This window comes from Taeniopygia guttata, chromosome 2, assembly GCF_048771995.1.
Source record: "Taeniopygia guttata chromosome 2, bTaeGut7.mat, whole genome shotgun sequence".
Taxonomy (NCBI): domain Eukaryota; kingdom Metazoa; phylum Chordata; class Aves; order Passeriformes; family Estrildidae; genus Taeniopygia; species Taeniopygia guttata.
The window spans coordinates 89976264-89997691 of NC_133026.1; the positions used below are offsets into that span (position 1 = coordinate 89976264).

At 36.5% G+C, this 21428-nt stretch overlaps 1 protein-coding gene across 5 annotated transcripts in view; it reads right to left on the reverse strand.

Annotated features, from left to right (window-relative positions):
- Positions 1 to 724: 724 nt before the first annotated feature.
- ANKS6 (ankyrin repeat and sterile alpha motif domain containing 6) overlaps positions 725 to 21428 on the reverse strand; it is a 41470-nt gene continuing 20766 nt past the window's right edge. The window contains exons 9-18 of one of the 5 annotated variants that reach the window (XR_003958774.4): positions 20601 to 20804; positions 18648 to 18813; positions 17831 to 18000; positions 14090 to 14279; positions 11202 to 11318; positions 9262 to 9329; positions 7861 to 7977; positions 6863 to 6959; positions 5047 to 5488; positions 725 to 1506 (exon numbers count right to left, since the gene is read on the reverse strand). Coding sequence is in view for 3 of the 5 variants with exons in the window: in XM_030265819.4 (XP_030121679.4) it covers positions 5373 to 5488; positions 6863 to 6959; positions 7861 to 7977; positions 9262 to 9329; positions 11202 to 11318; positions 14090 to 14279; positions 17831 to 18000; positions 18648 to 18813; positions 20601 to 20804 (1245 nt within the window). In the remaining 2 variants the exon portion in view is untranslated. The other 4 variants (XR_003958773.4, XM_030265819.4, XM_030265820.4 and 1 more) reach the window with 4 other exon arrangements.

The following is a 21428-nucleotide window of genomic DNA, read 5'->3' on the forward strand; positions in this document are numbered from 1 at the left end:
AAAAAAAAGTATTCACCTTTGAAAGTCTGTGACAAATCAGGAAAGTCAATGAAATTACAGTCCCCATCTCTGAATGGTCTCTTTGTCCAAGGGCTGCAAGGTATAACCTGATCATAACCCTCATGTAGTGTCATGTCTGGCATCCCTTCTGGGTGCTTTGGATGCCTTAGGGCCTGGCAAATGCCAGTAGAGGTCTGAACAACTGAATCAAACTTCTGGTCTGGCCCAGTGAGATACTGGGTTTTGAGGCCCCGGTGATGGTACCGACGAGACCTCCGCGACTTACAGTGGAGTTCAGAGCTGTTCATGCCAGCCCTGACACAGACACACAATACAGGACTCTGTCTCAAACTTACCTCCTCTCAAAGGCAGAAAAAGCAGACATGAACTGTCAGTATAGTGAAGAGCATGGAGAAATGCAAAATCTTTAGTTATATAATGAGAGCACTCAGGTAATTGGAGCTCCAAGATCTTCTTGCCCTTACCTGCAGTACTTGAGTCTTCAGAAAGATAAATATAGTGTCAGAGGCTTCTGATGAATTCTATTTTAATTCCTGATGATTTGCATTTTAACTGCTTAACAAAAATGATATTTACTAAGCAGAGAATTATTTCTACTTGTAATTACTGTAACTTTTGTTTAAAAATTGCTACAAAATCAAGTTATAAAAATGTATTTTTAAGGATATTCTAGTGTTACTATTCAAAAAAAAACCCCAGCCAATATCATGTAAATGGTTTTATTCACAAAAAAAGTCAGCAATATAAAATATTTTAACATTCTTTTCTGTTTAAATATTGGTGACGGATTACGCATTTGCTCAAAGTGCTGTTTTTACAAATAGGTATTTTGTTTTTACTTTTTACTGCCGTTCTAACCTCATAATATTGAATAGATAAAGTATATTTTGCTTATTGAAGAATGCGGCATTTCTTCTCCTGTATATTTCTTCCCATTAAATCATTACATTTTCAATCTAGACTACTTTATCTGTATCCAATCAATAGAGGCATATTCAGCTTATGTATTTCTCCATGTAGAAGGGGTCACAATTTGTGGTGTCCTTCTTGCCTTCTTCCATGTTTTTGTTGCTCTTGTCTGTGCCCATCTTGGTCTCCCATGGATTCTTCACCTATGGGCAAGAGTGGAATGAAACATCCATCTTCTTTTGTGTTCATTCATTCTTCCTGCTCTTCTGACTTTGCTCTTCTTAAATTCAGACCACTGATGCTTTCAACAATTCAATACTTAGGTTGAACTATAGAGGCAATCTCTTTATTATTTTCTTTGCCTTTCTGAGGGTTTTGTATTTTAAGCATGTTACTGCAGAAAATCCTATGTCAGTGTAGTCAGGACTAACTTTTCAAATTTTCATTTGTATGGATTTGTATGGATTCACTTAGTCAGATGCCAAACTTCACCATAAAAAATAAAACCACACTTTTGTTACAGCAGCTATCTTTTAGAAGAAATGGCTTCTTGTGGTTTCAAAGAGCAGCCAGGAGCTGTAAGAGGGAAAAAAAAAAAGAAGTCTGAAAAACTGCAACCAGCAAGACTCACAGCTGTAAACAAGAGAATAATTCCACAACTACTGGAAACAGGTCCACATTTCCCAATGTACTTGTTATACCAGTATCTAAGTTTGATCCTGTAATTAATTTTACTCATCTTAAGCTATCTCCTTTAAAGATAAGGTATAAAAAGTCAAACTCGTGTGTGAAAAGGTCACCTACTGCCACAAAGTTTCCAGTATCCCTCTTTTCTTAATGTGCACCTTTCCAGTAAGCAATTATCTGGATCCTATATGATTTTTATATGCAAATCTGTATTGATTTTGCTCCTGTTTTTACTTCTCTTTCTTCAGTCTCTTAACTCCCTCCTCTGGATAATTTCCACTTGATATTTTTGAGTGTGAATCCAAAAATGAAAATAAATACCCAAATAACTTTGTATCTGCAGGTATGTATGTATCTATCAATATATGTAACATACTATAATAAGTAAAAAGAAACAGGAAGACCAGAATTTCCAATAACTATAGACTGAATGGCATCTTTTTTTTTTTTTTTTGATCATAGGTAGAGCTATTCTTCCTTTAAACTTTTGTCTGGAGACTATTCAGTTTATTCTTTTGATATCTATCTCCTGGCTTTGTTCATTGCCCCTGCCAGATTTTGGATTTTCTCTTTTCTTTCCACCTATCAGAAGTGTTGTTTAGATGGGGAAGAGTAGCTGGATGCCTGTACCAAGTGACAAGGCTGATCTTTTCCTTTCAAACATTTCAATAAACTCGGCATTAAAAGGCAAACTAAGTTAACTGGTACTTAGCTTTACCCCCAACTAATCTTAATAGGATTTTGCATAATGAGTTTAAGAAATATTCTAGCAGAAAAAGATTGTGTCCTTCTAAGTATAAACCTTGGATGTTCTCTTGCATTTTTCATGTCATTTTTGCAGAAATGGCAAATTCTGTTGCAAGCCATAAATGGGCATGGGAACTTCCATGAATTGTTTCCATTTTTCATCAGAGGATTTAACATGTAACACTTCCTTACACATTTATTATAACTAGCATAACTAGCATGTAAGATTTTATGTCTACTCTTCTGGAGGAAATTATTTCATTTGCTTTTCTCCTCCCCCCCTCTTTTTTTTTTTCATAAGAATTCACATGATTTTTTTTTAGCTTTTTATTTCTGATTTGGCAAGTTTGTGTTGAAATGCAACTCTGTCTTCTTTGGTGCAATTTGTTTCAATTAACGTACCAACCGCTGCCAGATCTGTTCAACCTCTTGATTGCACTCAGTTAATGGGAGCATGAATCTTAACACAGCCCCCCAAAATAAACTAAACAGTTAGTCCGGACAAGTAGGCATTCAGAAAGTCCAAACTTTTTTACCAGAATCCTGTTAAGGTCACCTCAAACCAGAAACAGAATCTTTTCCTGGGATAATACTATTTGTTAAATCCCATTCTCTCAGAAAGGTGGACTTTATGCTGCCACTTGCTGTTTCACTGAAGTTGGAATCCAGACAAAGGATCCAGACATTTTGTTCCTCAGAGCAGCAATTTTGCCTCATGCTTCCATGGGCTGGTTATCTCCTCTAAATGGTAAAGCAGCACAGTAATTCTGTGTTTGGTGGACACATTCACTGGGCTATAAAGGAGCAGTATCTTCCTAGTAATTTATATTATCACGGAGAGGGTGCATTGTCAATTTTCCAAGATGTAATAGTAGTAGTCAAACCACCAAAGTGTCAAAACCTGCCAAAATGTTCAGTCTTGGAATGAATAATTTTATCAGAATTTTCTAAAAATGACCAACTAATTTCCATTTAAAAAAGAGATGGAGGCAACATTGCCCATGCAAGTACTGTTTGCCTATTCAGAATTCATAGTGCCTCCAAACCTAATGGCTTGGATGTCCAGTAACCTCTGAATCATTTACACTCCTCTGCCTTATGCCAGTCAGGCAAGGACTGTAGCAAGGAATTCACACAGCCTAACCTAGTGTCCCTGGCATGGGATGGGGTGGAAGGATTCAATTTCAGAAACCTTTATGTGGGAGTCCAAGACAGCTTAACCGGAAGTACTAGCAAAAAAGAATATGAAACAAATACACAAAGCAAGTAATAGAAAATTTCTAAGCTAGACATCCTAGAGAAGCAGAAAGATTAAACAGCTGAACTGCTGTGTGCAGAACACATGTTGTTGTTCAAACTGTCACATAACTGAGATGTGGTAACAGTGACACAAATCTTTTTAATGGTTCAACAGGAAATGCAGAGAAACAGACCAGTGAGGTGGACAGTAATACCAACCAACAATCTGAAATTTTGTTGGAAACAATCAAGAAGGGATTTTAGAAGTCTTGCCTCACCAACCTACTAGAATTCCTTGAAGGTGCCAGCAGTCATGTAGATAAAAGAGGTCCATTTGATGCTTGGATTTTGACAAGGCATTTCACAAGGTCCAAGGTTAGCCTCAAGATAACAAGGAACCCACAAGGTAAAAATAAAATTTCTTGTGTGGATAAATAATTTCTTAGGGAGGCAGAGGATAGAAGTTTGCAGTAAATAGTGATTTTTCCATAGTAGAGAGATTGACCACTAGTATTTCATAGGCATCTGCAAGAGGATATTCAGGATATGAACAGTATATTCAATATATGATTTTGAAAGGGCATATAGAGTGAAGAGAAAAACCTTCCTAAGTTATCCATATAAATAAAAATAAAGATATACAGAAGACTGGCAAAAAGATGTCATATGACATCTGTGCCTAAACAATAAGATAGTGACAAAATTTGGTGAAGATAAATATGAAGTAATATGAAGTAAGGCAAATGGAAAAGATGATGTATGTGTGTTTATATAAAATTATAGGCTATGAGCTCAAATTCAGTAGATCAGCTGGGTTGTAAGAGGTAATTCAAATTAATACCAATTCTGTCTTCAATTACAGCCAACACAGCAAAGTACCAGAAATAACTAGAAAAGGGCAAGAGAATGGAAAGCACAGAACCCAACTGAAAAACAAACATCAGTCTGTCATGTAAATCTATAATATGCCTACATATTGAATAATGTTTGCTAGGCTGGTACCTCCGAAGTCTTAAAAAGACAATAACAGAAAAGGAAAAGAGGTTAGAAAACCTATGGTATAGGGAATAACAAAGCAGCCTATAAGCCTTCCCCTCAAAAAAAAACATGAATGAAGAAGGATATCACAGTGATCTGTAAAATCATCAGTGGCATGGAGGCAGTGAAGAGGAATCAGCTGCTCACTGTATCTTCAGATCCAGTATGATGAAGCAAAGGAAGTCAGGACATGGCAAGTTCACAGAAAATGAAAACAAGTAGCTCTTCAAATCAGCGTCAGATGAGACTGGATGAAAAAGTTGAACACAACTGTATGGACCTTGGATCTGCCTTGGTACAGCTGCTCTTATGCTCTAAAATATTATACATTCCTGGAAATTACTTCAAGTTCCAGAGACTGCATAAGGATTCCACTGCTACTTTTTACAACAAAAAGCAGCTTACCTGGTGCAGAAGCTTCTTTTAGCTACATGTCCTCTTCCTCTTCTCTGTTAGTGCTTCTGTTTCACAGCCAAATCTGTATCACGGAGCTCTCATACACAAAAACGCAAAAGCCAGATACCTGATGGCAGTCTTCTTGCAGCCTCTTATCAAAAGCTCAACAAGAGCAACTGTTGCCTCCATTTTTACAAAAGGATGTTGTCCCCAACACTGAGCCACCATTCTTGTCCTCTGATGTCTTCAAGACACTTAAGGTCAGCAAGTTGCTTGGCGATACATCACATCTCTATGCTTCTTTGGTTCTTGAGTAATTCCACTTCTTTGTGTAATCAAATCCCATAGAGCTTCTGCTCACCTAGTAATACCTTACAGAAGCGGCTCTTCAACTCTGGGATGTTACCAAGAGACATCCAGAAGCTCCCACACATGCAGACTGTGCTGAGAACTGAAAGTTGCACAAAGCATACAGGGACATCCAATAGTGGCTTTCAGCCAAGCTGACTACACAGAATGCTGGAAGTAGCCCACATTCACTAACTACCCTAGCAATTCCCAGTTTGCTCCAAGACATCAGTAGGTAAACAGTTATCACCTGCTTTCACACATCTAGTGAAATGCAGCTGAGTTTGGAACAACTGGGACTAGCTCGTTATTAAGGTTTCCTAAAGCATGCAATACCTGAATTATTTAACATAGCCACTAAACAAATGAAATTATTTTGTGAGTAGATGAAAGCAGCAAAATAAACAATCGAAGAAGAAGCACTATTAACACAGTGAACTTCTCAAGGCTATTCAATGGCTTTCGTTGTTTCTACTAAAACATGGATACAGAAGTACACGTGGGAATAGGTTATGCCCTATGCTATAATATGGAGTAACAGATGAGTATCTGCCTTTGTTTCAGGTGGCTGGCAGGACAGAGAGTTTCAGTTTTTATATCTGAGAGAGTAGGAAATGTATTCAGTTATTACAGGTCAGCAACACTTCCCTGTGCGTTCAGTACATTTCAGAAAGCAGTTTCTCCAGCTTGGCTAGCAGATAACATGCTTGGAATACATGTATCCCAAAGAAACCAACTATAGATAATCATATAAAAATATCACCTATGCAAAAAACCTAAATGCATACATACAAAAATATATAATTAACATAGCTGCCTAAACCATTATGCTAAATTGTAGATCTTTAATATATTTATTCTACCAGATCATACTAAAGTGTCTCCTATAAAGAGTATGCTAAGATTAATTACGCATCATACAGGAACACCTCCCACTGATGCTACATATGTACACACTATAGACAGTGTACTGTATACTCTGATTTGATATACTTACATCCATTTTCTGTTTAGTAATGCAGAATAAAAATCTTATCCTTATTTCAGATAGTAATGAAGGGTGCATAACCATCTTACAGATACCTCTACTTTTTATATTAAAATCTTCTCTACAGTCTCAGCAAGAGACACACATCATTAGCAAGGAAAGCAGCTAACTGGTTTGTTTGTCACGTTCTGCCTTCCAGCCCGTACTAAATAAAGTAGCCACACACTCGGACATTAGGAAGATTTATTTAACTGAATGAGTGATTAGACATTGGAATGGGCTGCCCAGGGAGATGATGAAGTTACCATCCCTGGAGGTGTTTAAGAAAAGATGGAACGTGGCATTCAGTGCCATGGTCTGTTTGGCATGGTGGTGTTGGGCCATAGGTTGGACTGCATGATATCAGAGGTGCTTTCCAATCTAACTGATACTGTGATTCTGTGATTCAACCTGTAACTAATTTTTCAATTAAATTCAGGTGCTACTTACATTGGGAATGACCTGGAGGTCGTGTGTTACTAACACTACTCTCAAAGGAAGAATGGAAGTTGTGTATAGTTTCTTGTAAAATCTGTCTCTCTCGACCCTGTAAAAAACAATGAAATAAAATAAAATAAAATAAAATAAAATAAAATAAAATAAAATAAAATAAAATAAAATAAAATAAAATAAAATAAAATAAAATAAAATAAAATAAAATAAAATAATAAAATAAAAGGTAGTCTTAAATTTCTGTTTAAAAAATGAATTTATTAAGAGTACACAACAAATGTGTAAATATGCATGTCTATGTTCAGTATACTATCAGAAATAATAACAAATCCTTACCTTACAGACATATATAGAAAACCATGTAGTAATCTTTACCTGAAACTACCAGACAACAATAGAAACATTTTCATTATTTTCTTCCTATCTTTATGGCATATCTTAGTATGGAATATCATCCCTCCCCTCATTTTTAGCCTCATCACTACTTAGGGAAATTGTCTTTGTGTTTTGTTTGTCTTAATTTCCACTTTCAGAGAGCAAACAGACCTCAAATCTAAAAAAAGGAAGAGGAAGAGGAAGGGGAAGGGGAAGGGGAAGGGGAAGGGGAAGGGGAAAAGGAGCACTATTCACCTGATCACAGAGGAATCAAAACCTGTTAACTATAGGACACACTTCCTCTCATACTATATTCTCTAGCTACACTATTGCAGCCAGATGATTCTTTTTAGCACTGCTGAAATCAATATTCAGAAACTGCAAAATTGCTCATGTTTACAAGTAGCTTGTTCACTGGACTTGGAAAGAGTTATTGAAAGAGAACAGGAAGTGCCAGAAAGGAAGAATTTTTACTAGTCAAATACATGAAACACTGCGTTTGGAAAAAATGATTTTAGCTTTTCTAACTAACATCCGCAACTGAATTTCAAAATGTATGTTGAATTAATTGTATAAAAAATCTTGAAATAATTTACAGTGTACAATACTTTAAAATGTACCTTTCCTGCATTCAGTTCAGAAATAGCTGCCAAAATTTGCTGCCTTGATCCATCTGTTTTAATACCCAGCTCTTTCAGATCACCATCAGTAAGTGTGAGGAAAGCTTCCATATCCACCTGCATATTAAAAAAAAAGGAGAAATAAAAGGTAACACAAATTTACCTACGCAAAGATTCATTACTACAGGTTAAAAGAGGTTTGTTGGGTTTTTTTAATTGTATAGATTTAATGTAAATACTGTGCAAAAAGAATTTCTAATTAATTTCTAGCTCCAAATGGTACACACTTTACCACTCTGTTGTAAGGCTTCTAATTTTCTGTTAATCATTCAACTAATCATGATAGTACATCCTAAATATTAATGGATTTTTATTTTTTTTCCCATCAAGTTCTATTAATTCAGACTATATCATCTCCACAGAAATTCCTCTGCCTACAGTAGCAGCTACCTGAATAAAGCTAAGGTTTCTCTCTTTTCTTCACCCTTTCCCCATAAGTATTTCTGGAATTTCAGAATATTGTGTTTACTTTTCCAGTGTCTCCTGAGACAAACCTAGGATTTGTTCATATATCAGTTTTTATTATAACAACATATCCATAATGTTGTGATAAGAACAAATATCTGACACTTTTCATATTGATATAACCTTCACACACGAAGCATAATAATTTCTACTTAATGCTCACTTGCCTATCATGCACAGGAATACTAATAAATAATAACCCAATATATTGTAATGCAGCTAAATTGTCTGGGCTTGTGCTGAATTTTGAACTCTGTAGCAATGTCAGCTTACTGCATGTCCGTTCACTACCCTTTTCTTTGACCAAATAAACACACAATATTTGCTCACATCTGATCCTGCCTTAAATATTGTAATGAATTACTTTTACTTATTTTCAGCAACATTTCCTTTCATTGCATCCTTCAGTGAGTCAATGTCACAGCTCTCATCTATGGCTACGCTCCCCAGTTTAATTCTCCTATTGCTTATGCACAGCAGATAAAGAAGATAAAACAGCCATCTTGGTGACTCACACCTTGCTGTTCTCCTTCTGAAAATGAGGTTTCAGCTGTGATTCTAGGGATGATATAGTATGTCGTATGAACTGTTTAGCCACATTGGATACAGACATATATAGAAAAAGCAGAGTGTAACAACAGAGAGGAAAAAAACCCTATGTATACAAAAAGCTGTAGGTTAAGTGTAAAAAGCTCTGCTATTTGCATTATTCTGGAGAATGCCACAAATATCACTTGGTCTATGTTTCAAGGTTCTCTCTGAAATCAGGAATGGTTGTAGAACTTGATTCTGTATCACAAATCTGATGCAATGTGTTATATCCTACTTTCATTAAAACGGTAAAAAAAAAAAAAAGATCTTTTCTAAAAGACATACCTCCTGCTCCTCAAATATAGGCTGATATTTCTCAAGTGACAATTTTTTAAGGATGCCAGTCAACTCATCTGTAATAACAGAAAAAAAATTAGTCAACTCCATAGATTAGAAAATATTGTAATAATCTCAGCATTATAAACTGAAAATATATATTAAAGCCTATATTTTCCATAGGAATTTATGGTAAGAAAAAACTAACCCCATTTATTCTCCATCAGAAATTGAAACATTGGCTTACTCTGTTCTCACCTACTTACATATACTATAAATCCATCTGGTCTTACCTTGCTAGGATAAACACCGTTGTATTGCCCTTTCTACCTCATTAAAAGAATCTTACAAAACCAAATGAATAAGGGCAACAAAGGCACTGCAATGCCTAAAATGTGGGTGCTTGGCCCCAGATGACTGATTCAGATTGTGCAGGTTAGACAGCAGAACTCCTCAAGCAGGCAAGGAACTGAAAGGCATATTTCTATGTCATCATCCAGGAAGGCAAAGTGTAGAGCAAGCAATCACACACCTGCTCATTCAAAACCCTGATACAGCACAGGCCTTTCTGAACCCTCTTCTCCTTATGTGCCCAACATCCAGGCATCTTGAACACAGACAGCTGAAGTCCAGATAAGATGAAAACTGGACAGAATTTAAGTTTTACAAGGCCAAGGCTAAGAGCACTGAATATTGTCTTTCCTCTGAAAGCCTAAAAAAATTAAATGTGACCTGACAGTGACTCTTCCCACACATTTAAAATGTGATTAGCTAAAAAGTGTAAGTGAGCTTTCAGAATAACCTGGCATTATCTCTCTTAATTACACACTACATCTCTCAGCTAAAGTTTTCTTTTTATTACTTTGCTATCATAAGTAACTAACTGTTTTTTCTCCTTAAGTACCTAAGTGGTCAGTTAAACTAAGTAGTCAGAATCAAAATAAAGAACATTAATTATTACATTATAAAACAAAACTGTATTTAATATTCTGCATATAAACTCACTTTCATTTTAAAGACATCCCTAGTCAATTACCAAATATACTTTCATTTATTTCACTTCTTTGTCTTTTGACTTTCCCTTTTCTTTCATCATCACTAGAAACATGAAAGAGAATCTCATACTCTAAGCCTCTCAAAAGACATCAAGTAGCTTGAGATAAACACACTCCTGTGTACTATTTTGGAAGACTACTTCTTTACATAGTAGAGTCCACAGACAACTGAAGAGAAAAATTCTAGTTGAGTCTTCATCTTCTGCTAGGGTTTTGGGTTTTTTTGTTTGGTTTTTTGTTTTTTTTTTTTTTTTTTGCTTTAACTTCAACTAACTTGGTATGCTCAACATGATTTTGCATAAGTTGATTTGGTCTCAGACTAAAAGCTTTAGTACCCTGAAATTAATCCATGGGAAAAGGCAGTCAGTTTTAAATATGTATGATGGGAACTCCTCCATATTGTTGGATGAAAAATATCATCTTAGAGAAAGAAAACAGAATTCTCATTAGATGACCCTTAGGTATATTATTAATGTTTTTTTCTTATAGGTTGTTAGTTACCCTTCTAATTTTTCATCATGTTGTTGTGCTTAGAACTGTAGGCCATGATATGGGAAGAAACTTTCAGTGTATCTGAGTTCAGTCTTATTGTCATAAACAACTATAACACCAAACATCTTTCACACATAGAGAACGCTTGCAGGTGTAGGCCCTTCTTCCAGTTCCTGTACTATTACTCTAAGACTGAACAAAACCTGAAACCTCTCAGTTTTACAACTCTTGCTTAACATGTTTGTCCTTTGCTTTACCACTCTATTTGCTCTACACTTATCTTGTCTCCTTACCTCCATCCCTGGAGCAAGCTAAGGTTCTTGTAGCTCTTACTGCTTTTGCCATGTTACTCCTATTTAGCACCTCCTTTTATACTATTCTACAGTAATAAGGTAAGATTACCTTTCTCCAAGTTTTCAGAGCCTTCTTTTACTCTCACATGGTTTCGTCTTTCATAATTCTCTACATCACTGGCTCTCAGAATAGGGCCAAGTTGTTGATGGTCCACCAAATGGTTGCCTAAAAAGAAACAAAGAATATCTCTGAATGCTGCTGCCTACTGTTCCTTCACAGTAGCAGTCAATGTAAATCAATTTTCTTACACATTTAAGCTCACTTGAAAGAAAAGTTAACACTGCAGACCTTCTGTACTTATTCTTCTGATTACTGCTTGGCATATCAGCATTTGTACTGCTGCTGCTGAATCAAACATCAGTAAGAGAAGCCCTTGAATTACAGGAGCACTTAACTACAAAAGCTTACAAATACAATGAACCCAGAGCTGCTTGGGCTTCTGACAAACAACCTTTTCTCTGCTACAAGGGAACTCAAAGAACCCTGGCATTAGTGCACGGTCACAAAACCGATCTTGATTGAGTGAGATGAGAGCAGCTGATGGCTTGGGGAATTCGCTTCATTATCCAAAAGTGAGTTCTCCTGCTTTTAAGCATCTGTCATGGTTTGACACTGGCACAATGCCAGTGCCCTTATGAAAATGTCATTTTTCAATTGAATGTAGTGAAATATGATTGAGAACAGAGTAAAGCAGGCTTAAGTTTAATAACAAGGAAAAAAACTTCATTAAGCTATTACTACTATATTATTATAAAACGAAAAAGAAAGAAAAAAACCACACACAAGATTCAAAATTAAAACTTTTTAAAGTATTCTTCTTCCTACCATCTAATTCTAACAAACCACAGTGAGACACAACCTGGACCTTAATTAGGTTTCCACCCTCTAGACAATTGATATTCAGTCTATTGAGGGAGAGAGGAGCCCCTCCTGTGCCACAGACCCCCCAAGAAACACAGCTGCCACATCCTGTGTTTCCATGTCACTCATGGCACCGCCCGGAGAAAAAAGTTTGCTAATGGTGACCCTCTCTTTTTTATGTACAGTGCTTTCACTACTAATGTATGGATGGACAGACTGTTTTTAGGATTTTTCTTTTCAAGGATGCCCTGCCAAGAGGGGAAAAAACAACAGTTTAGTTTTTCATCTTTGGGACCACAGTCCCCCACATTTTCCCCTGGGGTCGAGGGTCTAAGAACAGAGATCTTCTTTTCTTCTTTTTTTTTGAAGACAGGGGGCACTACCACAAACCTCCCAACCTTTTCTCTGTTCACTCCACTTCTGTTTTTTTCCCAGCTAAAGCATGGTTTCTTTGGCTTACTGGCATCTTCTTAAAATACAGTTTCTCTTGGAGGAGAAGATCGGTGCAGTCTGTGGCTACTAAGAAAAAATCCAGGTAAAAGCTACTCCATCATCTCCTCCCACCTAGAACTTCTCTTTCTAACATCCCAGGGTTTAAGCTGTCTCTCTTCCTCTCTTTTAAACTGAGGAGGAGAAAAATTTCACAAAGCTTTCATTTTTCTGGAAGGGTTAAAAGTCCTGACTCCCAAGGATGGCTCACTGCCCAGGCTCCAGCTCCCATAACCCGCTAGGCACCTTGTGGCGCCCCCCGCCCCGGCTCTTCTCCTCCCGTGTACTGCTGACGAAACACCACTGTCTCTTTCTCAAGAGAGAAAGTGAGACTCTAGAAGGGAGAACAGAGACATCCTGGATTTCTCTACCTTTCTATCTGGAGGGGCCAGCCCGGTTCCAGCCCCTCCACCCTTCGGCTTACTTCAGTCAGGCCATGGGGCCTTCCCCTCCCTCACCCAGCCACCTGGCCAGGCAGGGGAGAGTCCTGCACTGACCGCTGACCGGAACCAGAGAGAGCGAGTTCTCCTGGGAATTCTGCTTTTAACCTCTCTGTGTTTTCAGAGGCGTGTCTACTTTCAATTAGTCAATATCCAAATTGACCTCTTCCTTCTGAGAAAAATTATTTTTCCGTGTCAAACTACAACAGCATCTCAAAATCAGCAACACTTATGTTATCAAGATCTCATTATAAAATGGCACTAAACATGAAAGGATTTGCTCCAGCAATCACCAGAATGTGTTACAGCTAAGCCATGAGAAAAAGACAGAAAGAAAGTCAAGTATCACCTGTCTTCAGTGTCAAATGGAATTACTGTTAATGGACAAAGCTGGTGTAAGTGAAAATAAACCAAAATCAATAGAGACAACTTCAGACAAAACAAAAATAGTATAAAGTGCCTCCGTTCCTTATTTAAAAAGTTCTGAGTCATGTTATTTTCTTCATTTTTTAAGATATCTACAAGAGAAAACAAAGTTGTTGATACCCTTTTTCCATTGCAGTAAAATGACTTTTAAAAACTTGTCATCTAGACCTAAAAGTCTAATTTAAAAGATACTAATCTTACTGGAAAAGTAATAACATCAGCAGTCTTTCTTAGGACTTTAAGTTAAAAAGAGGTTGTAATAAGGTTATTTTCATGATTCTGAAAAATAAATGCACTACAGCTCTTAACTTCATGTAGCTATGACTTGCTATGGATGAAAATTATATCTCTGTAGTGATGTGCTTCTCTGCATTTACTAAGGAAAAAAATAGTATCGGCCAAGTGCATTTTGTACCCTCAGCAAAGGGTGAAAAACAGGACTTAAGCCATGAAGAGGCAAAATGTGGCCACGTAAGAGTGGGCAACATAAATATTTTATACTAGCTTTGAGGTGATACCAGTGTCTCTGTAAATGGAAAGAAACACAGGTTTTGGGAGAGAAAAAGGAAGTTTGTGCAGGAATACCAATATCACTGTAAGAAACACCATAATATATTCTAGAATTCTCATGCAGATACACACTAGTCCAGTATAGATATAGCTTTAAACACATAGTATTCTGGATGAATGGATCTCAAGTAATTACAGTGAGCTACTCACCATCCTCTGTAATAGTACCACTGCTGGAGCCGTTGCTCTTGGCATGTCTGTGAGAAGAAGAGACAGAAGACTCTGCATTTTGAACCTTAGGAGATGGGGAAGGTGATGGAGAAGGTGTGAGAGTTGGTGATGTGCTTTTAGATGTAGATGAAGTCCCAGATGGAGGTCTTTTGTTCATGTCCAGTTTTTGCTGCAGTTAATGATACAATCATTTGAGTTCAAAAACAATTCAAAAAATGTTTACCTATATGTGATGCTTCAATATTACTTGTGTACCATTTCTGAGAGCATGTAGTCACAAGTTTCTGCTTGACCTATATTGAAATAATAGAAGCAATAGTGATTTTATCCCAGATTGAAGTCTCTCATCTCAAAATTATCAAGAAAAATATATTTACTAAAGCTATAATTTTGTAAGAAAAATTATTTATTGTAAACAAAAACTGCCCACAAACACTACAAATTTTCTTTTTCTAAAATGACTACTATAGTTTAAGTACAGGTGGCATCTATGCACCACACAATCTCTCACTCACTTCCCCACTTCCCTTGGAACGTGCAGAAGCAGAAGTAAAACTTGCATTAGAAATAAAAATAGTTTAATAACTTGCACTAGAAATAAAAATAGTTTAATAACAGAAACAAAGTAAATGACTTTGACTTGAAAACAGGGATTTTCATTCAGACATTTAAGTCTCAATTAAAGATTTTCAAAACATATGAGATGCTAATTTAAAGTAGCACTTCATGCTGGATTAACCAGAACATGTAGCAAGCACAAATAAAGTTTTGGGCACATTAAACCCCTTGCTGCACTGGACTGGAAGTTTTCAGCCAATCCTCAAATTTATTATTACCTAACAGGAGTCAAGTGATTTATTAAGAATTTAGCAAATATTTAATACATTCGTAGCCGTGGAAAACAGGAAAATACATGAGTTAAAATGGGTAGTAATAATATATATACATACACATATCAACAGTCTTTTCCCAAAACCATCAATGCACTTCATCTCCTAAATTCTTTGATCTATATATACATTTTGTTGTCTGCACTGTATGACCCAAAAAGAAGGTGATTTTTTACTGGATTCCTGAATTCAGAGTTTAAATACCTTTTGTCACTCAGGCTACTACAACAAACTGATAAAAATTTGATCTAGGTAACAATGTAAGAAATGAGAATGACAGTGGTTCCTGTCTTTACAATTTTGCTTCTGTGCTGGGGCATAAATGGAACATTTTAGCTAATGAAAAAGATGCAGATTTAAAAGATAAAACTCATTTGAGTGGTAACATTCTTCCATTACTCTATCCTATGTCAGAGTGTAATACTTCCTTAGCCCTGCACTGAATTGACTAGAAGTAAGGTAGTATGATACAAACTTGAGAGTTCCTTGAAGAGCATCATGAACTCATTTCAACTTTCTGCTCCAAATTTCAGTCGAAATTGTTATTGTCCATTTGTGTTGCAGAATGGTCTTCCCTCCCTAGCACACTGTCTACATTTATTTAAATTACATCGTCTTGTAAAATGTTATTAATTTTTTTATTTTCCTTTCTTTAAAGTTTGCACCATCTCACCCCTCATGGGTAAGTTTTGCAAAATTGATCAGTGTAATATCACTGCATTTTTAGATCAGCTATTTCCAAGTTTAGACAGCATGATCCTAATGGGAGAACACAAGCCATTCTTCAATAGATATAGACATTAAATTTCCACCATTTACATTGCTGATTACAATAATACACTGCCAGCTTTTGCAGCCAGTATGGATCCATATTTGATTGCATTCTCCCACCAGAAATCTCCGAAAATCACCTCAGTTGTGTGATAATTGAACATCTATAGTGAGATCCACACTATGACATGTTTTGTTACTAGTGGATAGAATTAAACTCGTCTAGACATCTAAGCAAAGAGCACATGAAAAAGCTTCAAGCCTTTCCAAAACAGTGGTATAAATGTTGTTTAAGAGTCTTTTCAACAGTACAATGAACAGCTTTTCCAGAAGATGATCTGCAGCACACTGCATTTCACTACTTTTTTATCCCCTAATGTGAGTGGAAACAGCTGGTTAACTTCTTAGTGGCAGCATTCTTGCAACAAAAGACCACTGGATCTGCAGCCAAAGCTCACACACACAGGTATTATCTTTTGGTGGGATGATTAATATAACTGGAGATAAATGAGACTTTTGGGGGGCACACAAATAGCTCTTCTGAAATAATTTCCAAGTTAAAAACAAGCTGAGAGGACATGCTGAGAGTTTAATTAAAACATACTGGTCAGACCTCTGGAGGAAAAAGCATTTGGTAGCTGCTCTGCAGAGAAGACTTTAATGAGGGAAGAGGATGATAAAGGGGTTTTGTCTACAGGAAAAAGAGATGGATCATTTATAACTCAGAGAGCAGTTACACAGGATAGAAAGGGAGGAAAGAATACCATATGCCAAAGAATTGGTATGAATCCTTAGACTCTGGTGCTCCAGCTGAATTAGAAATTTTAGCTCCCAATCTCATCTTTGATAAGCAACCAGTAGCCCCTCCAGAATCAAGACTGACAGATCAAAGACAAAATAACTATTCATGGAAACTGTTTCAGCATTGGTAGTTGCACCTTTTCTTTTTCTGATTTTTTTTGTCCTCCAGAAATTTCCATGTAATTTCTGAACAATTTTGAAATTTCATTTATCATTTTTATGTACTGATTAAATACAAATATTGTGTACTGTTCCATATAAGACATCACAGAATGAGATTGCAAAAGTATTAATTTTATACTCTGGACACTTTTGTTTCCCCAGGCAAAATTTGAAAAATCTCACCGAAAGATGCAAACAAAACAAAACAAAACAAAATGAGCTGCTTGGAGATTACATAAGCAAACGTTGGATAAATTTTGCTCTTGCTCATGTATGCTAACATTTCCAGAATACCATTAGGCATTGGAACATAAACGCCAAATTTCATGTTTTCCTTCTCTTGCTCTCTGAAATGCAATGTTTCCCTATGTAAATAAACTCATCAATTTTTCAATAGCGTGTCACATCTTCTGTTATGATGCTGCTTTCTAGTTTGTATCTCTGCAGATCTTGAAGATTTAAAACCTTAACCATCAAAAATGTTGTACAAAGCAGTTAAGAACTTCAAAGTACGTGCACAAAAATGTGCAGGTCATGAGAGCAAAGCTATTCCAAGGAATTTATAGGTAAGTCAGCACAAACAGTATGGCCACAGGAGCAAAACCCAACTTTGATCATGACTTACTGTTTAAAAATAACACCAGTGGAGCAGACTGGTTATGTGCATATTGTTGTGGTCACCATATTCTGGTACAAATTATGTCATACTCTGCATTCAGGTTGAGCCTTTGAAGGAAAACTAGCTAGAGAAACTAACTATACCACTTCAGGGCAAAATCCAGGAATAACTAACAAAACACTTTATCTGGTCCACAGAAAGAAATAATGAGAAACTGTAATAGTGCAGATCTACCCTAAAATCAAGTATTACATTTACTGTTTTTTAAAATTGAGTGAAATTAATAATAAAGTAATGTTTTATTATTAGGCTTCATCTTCTGTGAACTTGCACTTAAAAGTAAGGTTTGTAGAGCAGAAAAGCTTCCACTAACAAGGGTTCATTCTTTTTTGGCTGTGCAATTGTGCATCAGCCACCCATGACTGAGATATGACCTATTAGCCAATTTGAAGTGCAAAATTTTACATTTCCCATTACCTTTACAACTTGTCCATTGCCAACAATCTGAGCACACTGCAAATCTGACACAGCAGATGAAGGAGTTGACTGGACTGGACTATGCTGTTGGCTGGGTTTCTGTTCAGGTAAACCTGCTGCTTTTCTTCTTTGGGCTGCAATCTGAGACAAAACATTATCTGCACTGCCACCTAGAACAAAAAATAAAATAAACCCAGTAAAGGAAACCATAATTTTGAAATGCTTGCTAACTCTCAAACAATCACTTTCATTTAAAAACTGACTGGATGAAGCATGAGACAATTGCAAGGTTCCGATCTCTCCAGTAGCTTCCAGAATAAAGAACAGAAATCAGTAGCAGAAGAGGGAAGCCAGCCCTGTCTATACACACATAGAGCTGACTTTCATACCCTTGGACATAGTTTTCATAAGCCACTTCACCATATTGTCTTCAACAACTACCAGGTACAATGTGTGCAGCTTTTTGATTTAATTGAAAACTATTTTGTATTTCAAACAAAAAGCAAGCAACAGGCATAGGACTCAGCTCTATAACATGCATGGTGCAATGAGCCAGCATCCACCTGATTCACCATGGTTGGATCCAGTAAAATCTGCATGAGATGGGCTGACCATTGAGACTTCTGTAACAGATGTGAGGCTCTTCCTCCCTTATGTAGGTGTTTGAAGTCAAATCCCATGTCCACTAAATTTATAGAAGCTTTGTTTCTACAATAGTAGGAGTGCTCAGAAAAGGTTTAGTATCTTCTACCATCATTACAAACACTGATTTTTTAACTGAATCAGATACAAATTACTTTTTTATTAAAAAAGGTACCTGATCTGTTATGCAGTTCTCCTCCATGCCTGTTAATTCCTGCAATGTTATTGGATCCACCAGAAGAATGAGGAGAATGGCTGAAGTTATTGGAATTTGAAGGAGATGCTGGTCTTCTTGCAAATGTTGGTAATTTGACTGGTCTAGTACCTTTGCTAACAGATGTCTGGAAAACAAAATGAAAAATAATTTGTTCTTTCTTGATTGAGAAAAATAAAGAGCAAACTTCAACTGCTAATTTATTTATCCCAAGTTCTGAAACTTCCACTGAAGAACAAAGGGGATATCAGAAAGAATCTCATTCTACATATACATATATATTGAATATATACTTATAAAAAAAAATATATATATACTGAATACATTTATTCAATGAAATAAATTACACCACATTAAGCCATTATTTCTTCTTAATCTTTGGCCAACAAAATTGAGCATATATGATGCGCCTGAGATATGATATACATAGTATTATGAGCAGTGGGGAAGAAAAAAAATTATCCCATGTGAAATTTCTTTCCTGCAGAATCTTGGCTTTGTCTCTCCTATCTTACAAAACACTCACCACCTTCCCATCCATCATATCTTGGTTTCTTACAAACTAAGCTGCAAGAAGTAATATAAACTTTCTCTCCACCAGTTGCAGTTTTATGCAGCCAGCTGCACCACTTTATTGAGTCTTATTAAGTGAGGCACTACTGATCTAGCTATACACTACCCAAATCCTCAGCCACATCCTACTTAATTTCTTTTGCTTTTACACCATTGGCCACTGCCAGCAACTTGACGTATGAGCTTTTGCAGCTCAGCTTTTTAATGTTTCTTATATCTGTTGCTTCAATAACTTCTTCCATCTCTAACTTCCCTTCTTCTATACCCTCAGCAAGACCCTTCTTTCCTCACAGAAGGACTGATGGCTAGTCCTCCCCTACTTTCCCTTCTCCTCATTTTATGCACATGCCAATTATCCAGTTATGTTATTACAACCATCTTTTTTGGGATTATAAACACTTAGCTTCCTGTTAGGTCACTTTCCTTAGTCTGCCTTATTCCACCTAAATCACCTCTACTGGTATTAAGCTAGCATCCACATAAAAAAAGGAAAGAGAAAAAAAAATCCTCCTAAATGTCTAGAACTGACATTGAAACACAGTTATGGACTGGTCTTCTCTACATTTAGCTATTACAGTCTACAGTTAGGGGAGTAAGCACTTCTCCTTTTTCTCCAACTATGAAAGAGAAGACTGTCAAGGTTGTTTCATTTCCTATCTCAAGACAAACCACCTATTTTTCTCTTAGCTTGCCTCTTCACTGAAAACATTGTAGAATCAGGCAAGCTCCTTCTATAAAAAAACAGAAATAATCAAGACCTTTTCTTGATTTTGATTTCTTAGTTTTACAGTACTTCCAGTTTAAAGCTGTGTGCCTTCAAGTCCACTTGATCACTACTTGCTACAATTTTATCTATTGCTAATCTTTCAGAATATTGTGTCTGTATATTGGTCTTACTGATATTTCTTCCCTCCTCCTCAGTTCCTAAAAACTGAGAAATTGACATTCTTTTTTACTGTCTCTGGTCCTTTTTTCAAATCAGAGCAGTTTCTACCACACTGTTGGTGGTTCTGGTTAACAGCAAAACAAAAATACCAAAAAACCAAAACCACAACAAACCAAACAAACAAACCCTCCAACAAAACAAAAAACCAAACAAAATCAATAAACCCCCAAAACCAAACCAAATTAAGAAAGAGTTGTTTCACTTCATACAGAACTTTTGTTTCATTATGTTCCTTCCATATATATGTGCATTCTTCCTAAGCAGCACTGCTTAAAAGGACAAGCCATTGCTGAAACAATGGGTTAAAAGTAATTTCTAATCAGAAACAGAGTGGCTCACCAGTCGACAAGGCCAGGGCATAATACAGTATTTTCGTACACATTTAGTTTCCTTACTGTATCAGAGTTCCCACTGCTGTTAAAATCATGCTTGATTGCTCTCTGTGGCCAGGCAGTTCTCATCTGTTCAGCTTTGCCATCTTTGCTGAGTCGGGTTCGGTCAGAATTCCAAAGCTCAAAGCTTGAGGGTGGTAAGAAAGGTGGTATCACTGCTTTCAGCTTATCACTGGGCAGCCTGGTAAATGGAGCACTACTCCTCAGCTGAGAAAGGGGAACACAGAGAGGGGGAGGCAGGGAAGAGTCACTTCTTAAGAAAGGTTACCGCAACCTGGTGATGTAGTTTCAAAATATTAAGTTAAGGAAAAAGATGAAAACACATTTAAACAGAACAGAAATGAGACGCAAAAGTACTATTTGAGGAGAAGTGCACACATAATAACAAGCAAAAAATCAATTAACATTGTGGCACCTGTCGGTATTATGCTTATTCATTTGATTCAATGAATATATGCCATTAAGTGGCAGAAACTGTCTCTTCCTTTACTGGGCTAAATATTACTCAGGTTGACTTTCACAAGAATAACAACCAATTTCCAAAGAAATAACAATGTAGTAGTCCTCTCTGTTTTCCCAGACAGGATGACTGGAAACAGTAAGCAACTGCATGTTCCTGCTGTATGTATACTGCAGAAAGAGATAAAAACACAACTGATTTTGCTCCCTGGAGTTCCATCACTCAGTAATATCAAAAGTTCTTAGAAAAGAACTCAAACTTCTTACAAAAGAACATAAAGATAATAACCAGCCAAATTTAATGACATCACCAGAGGGTAAGCTGAAGGGGAATATAAAGCTACAGCATAACAAAAGAAGAAACAGAATAAC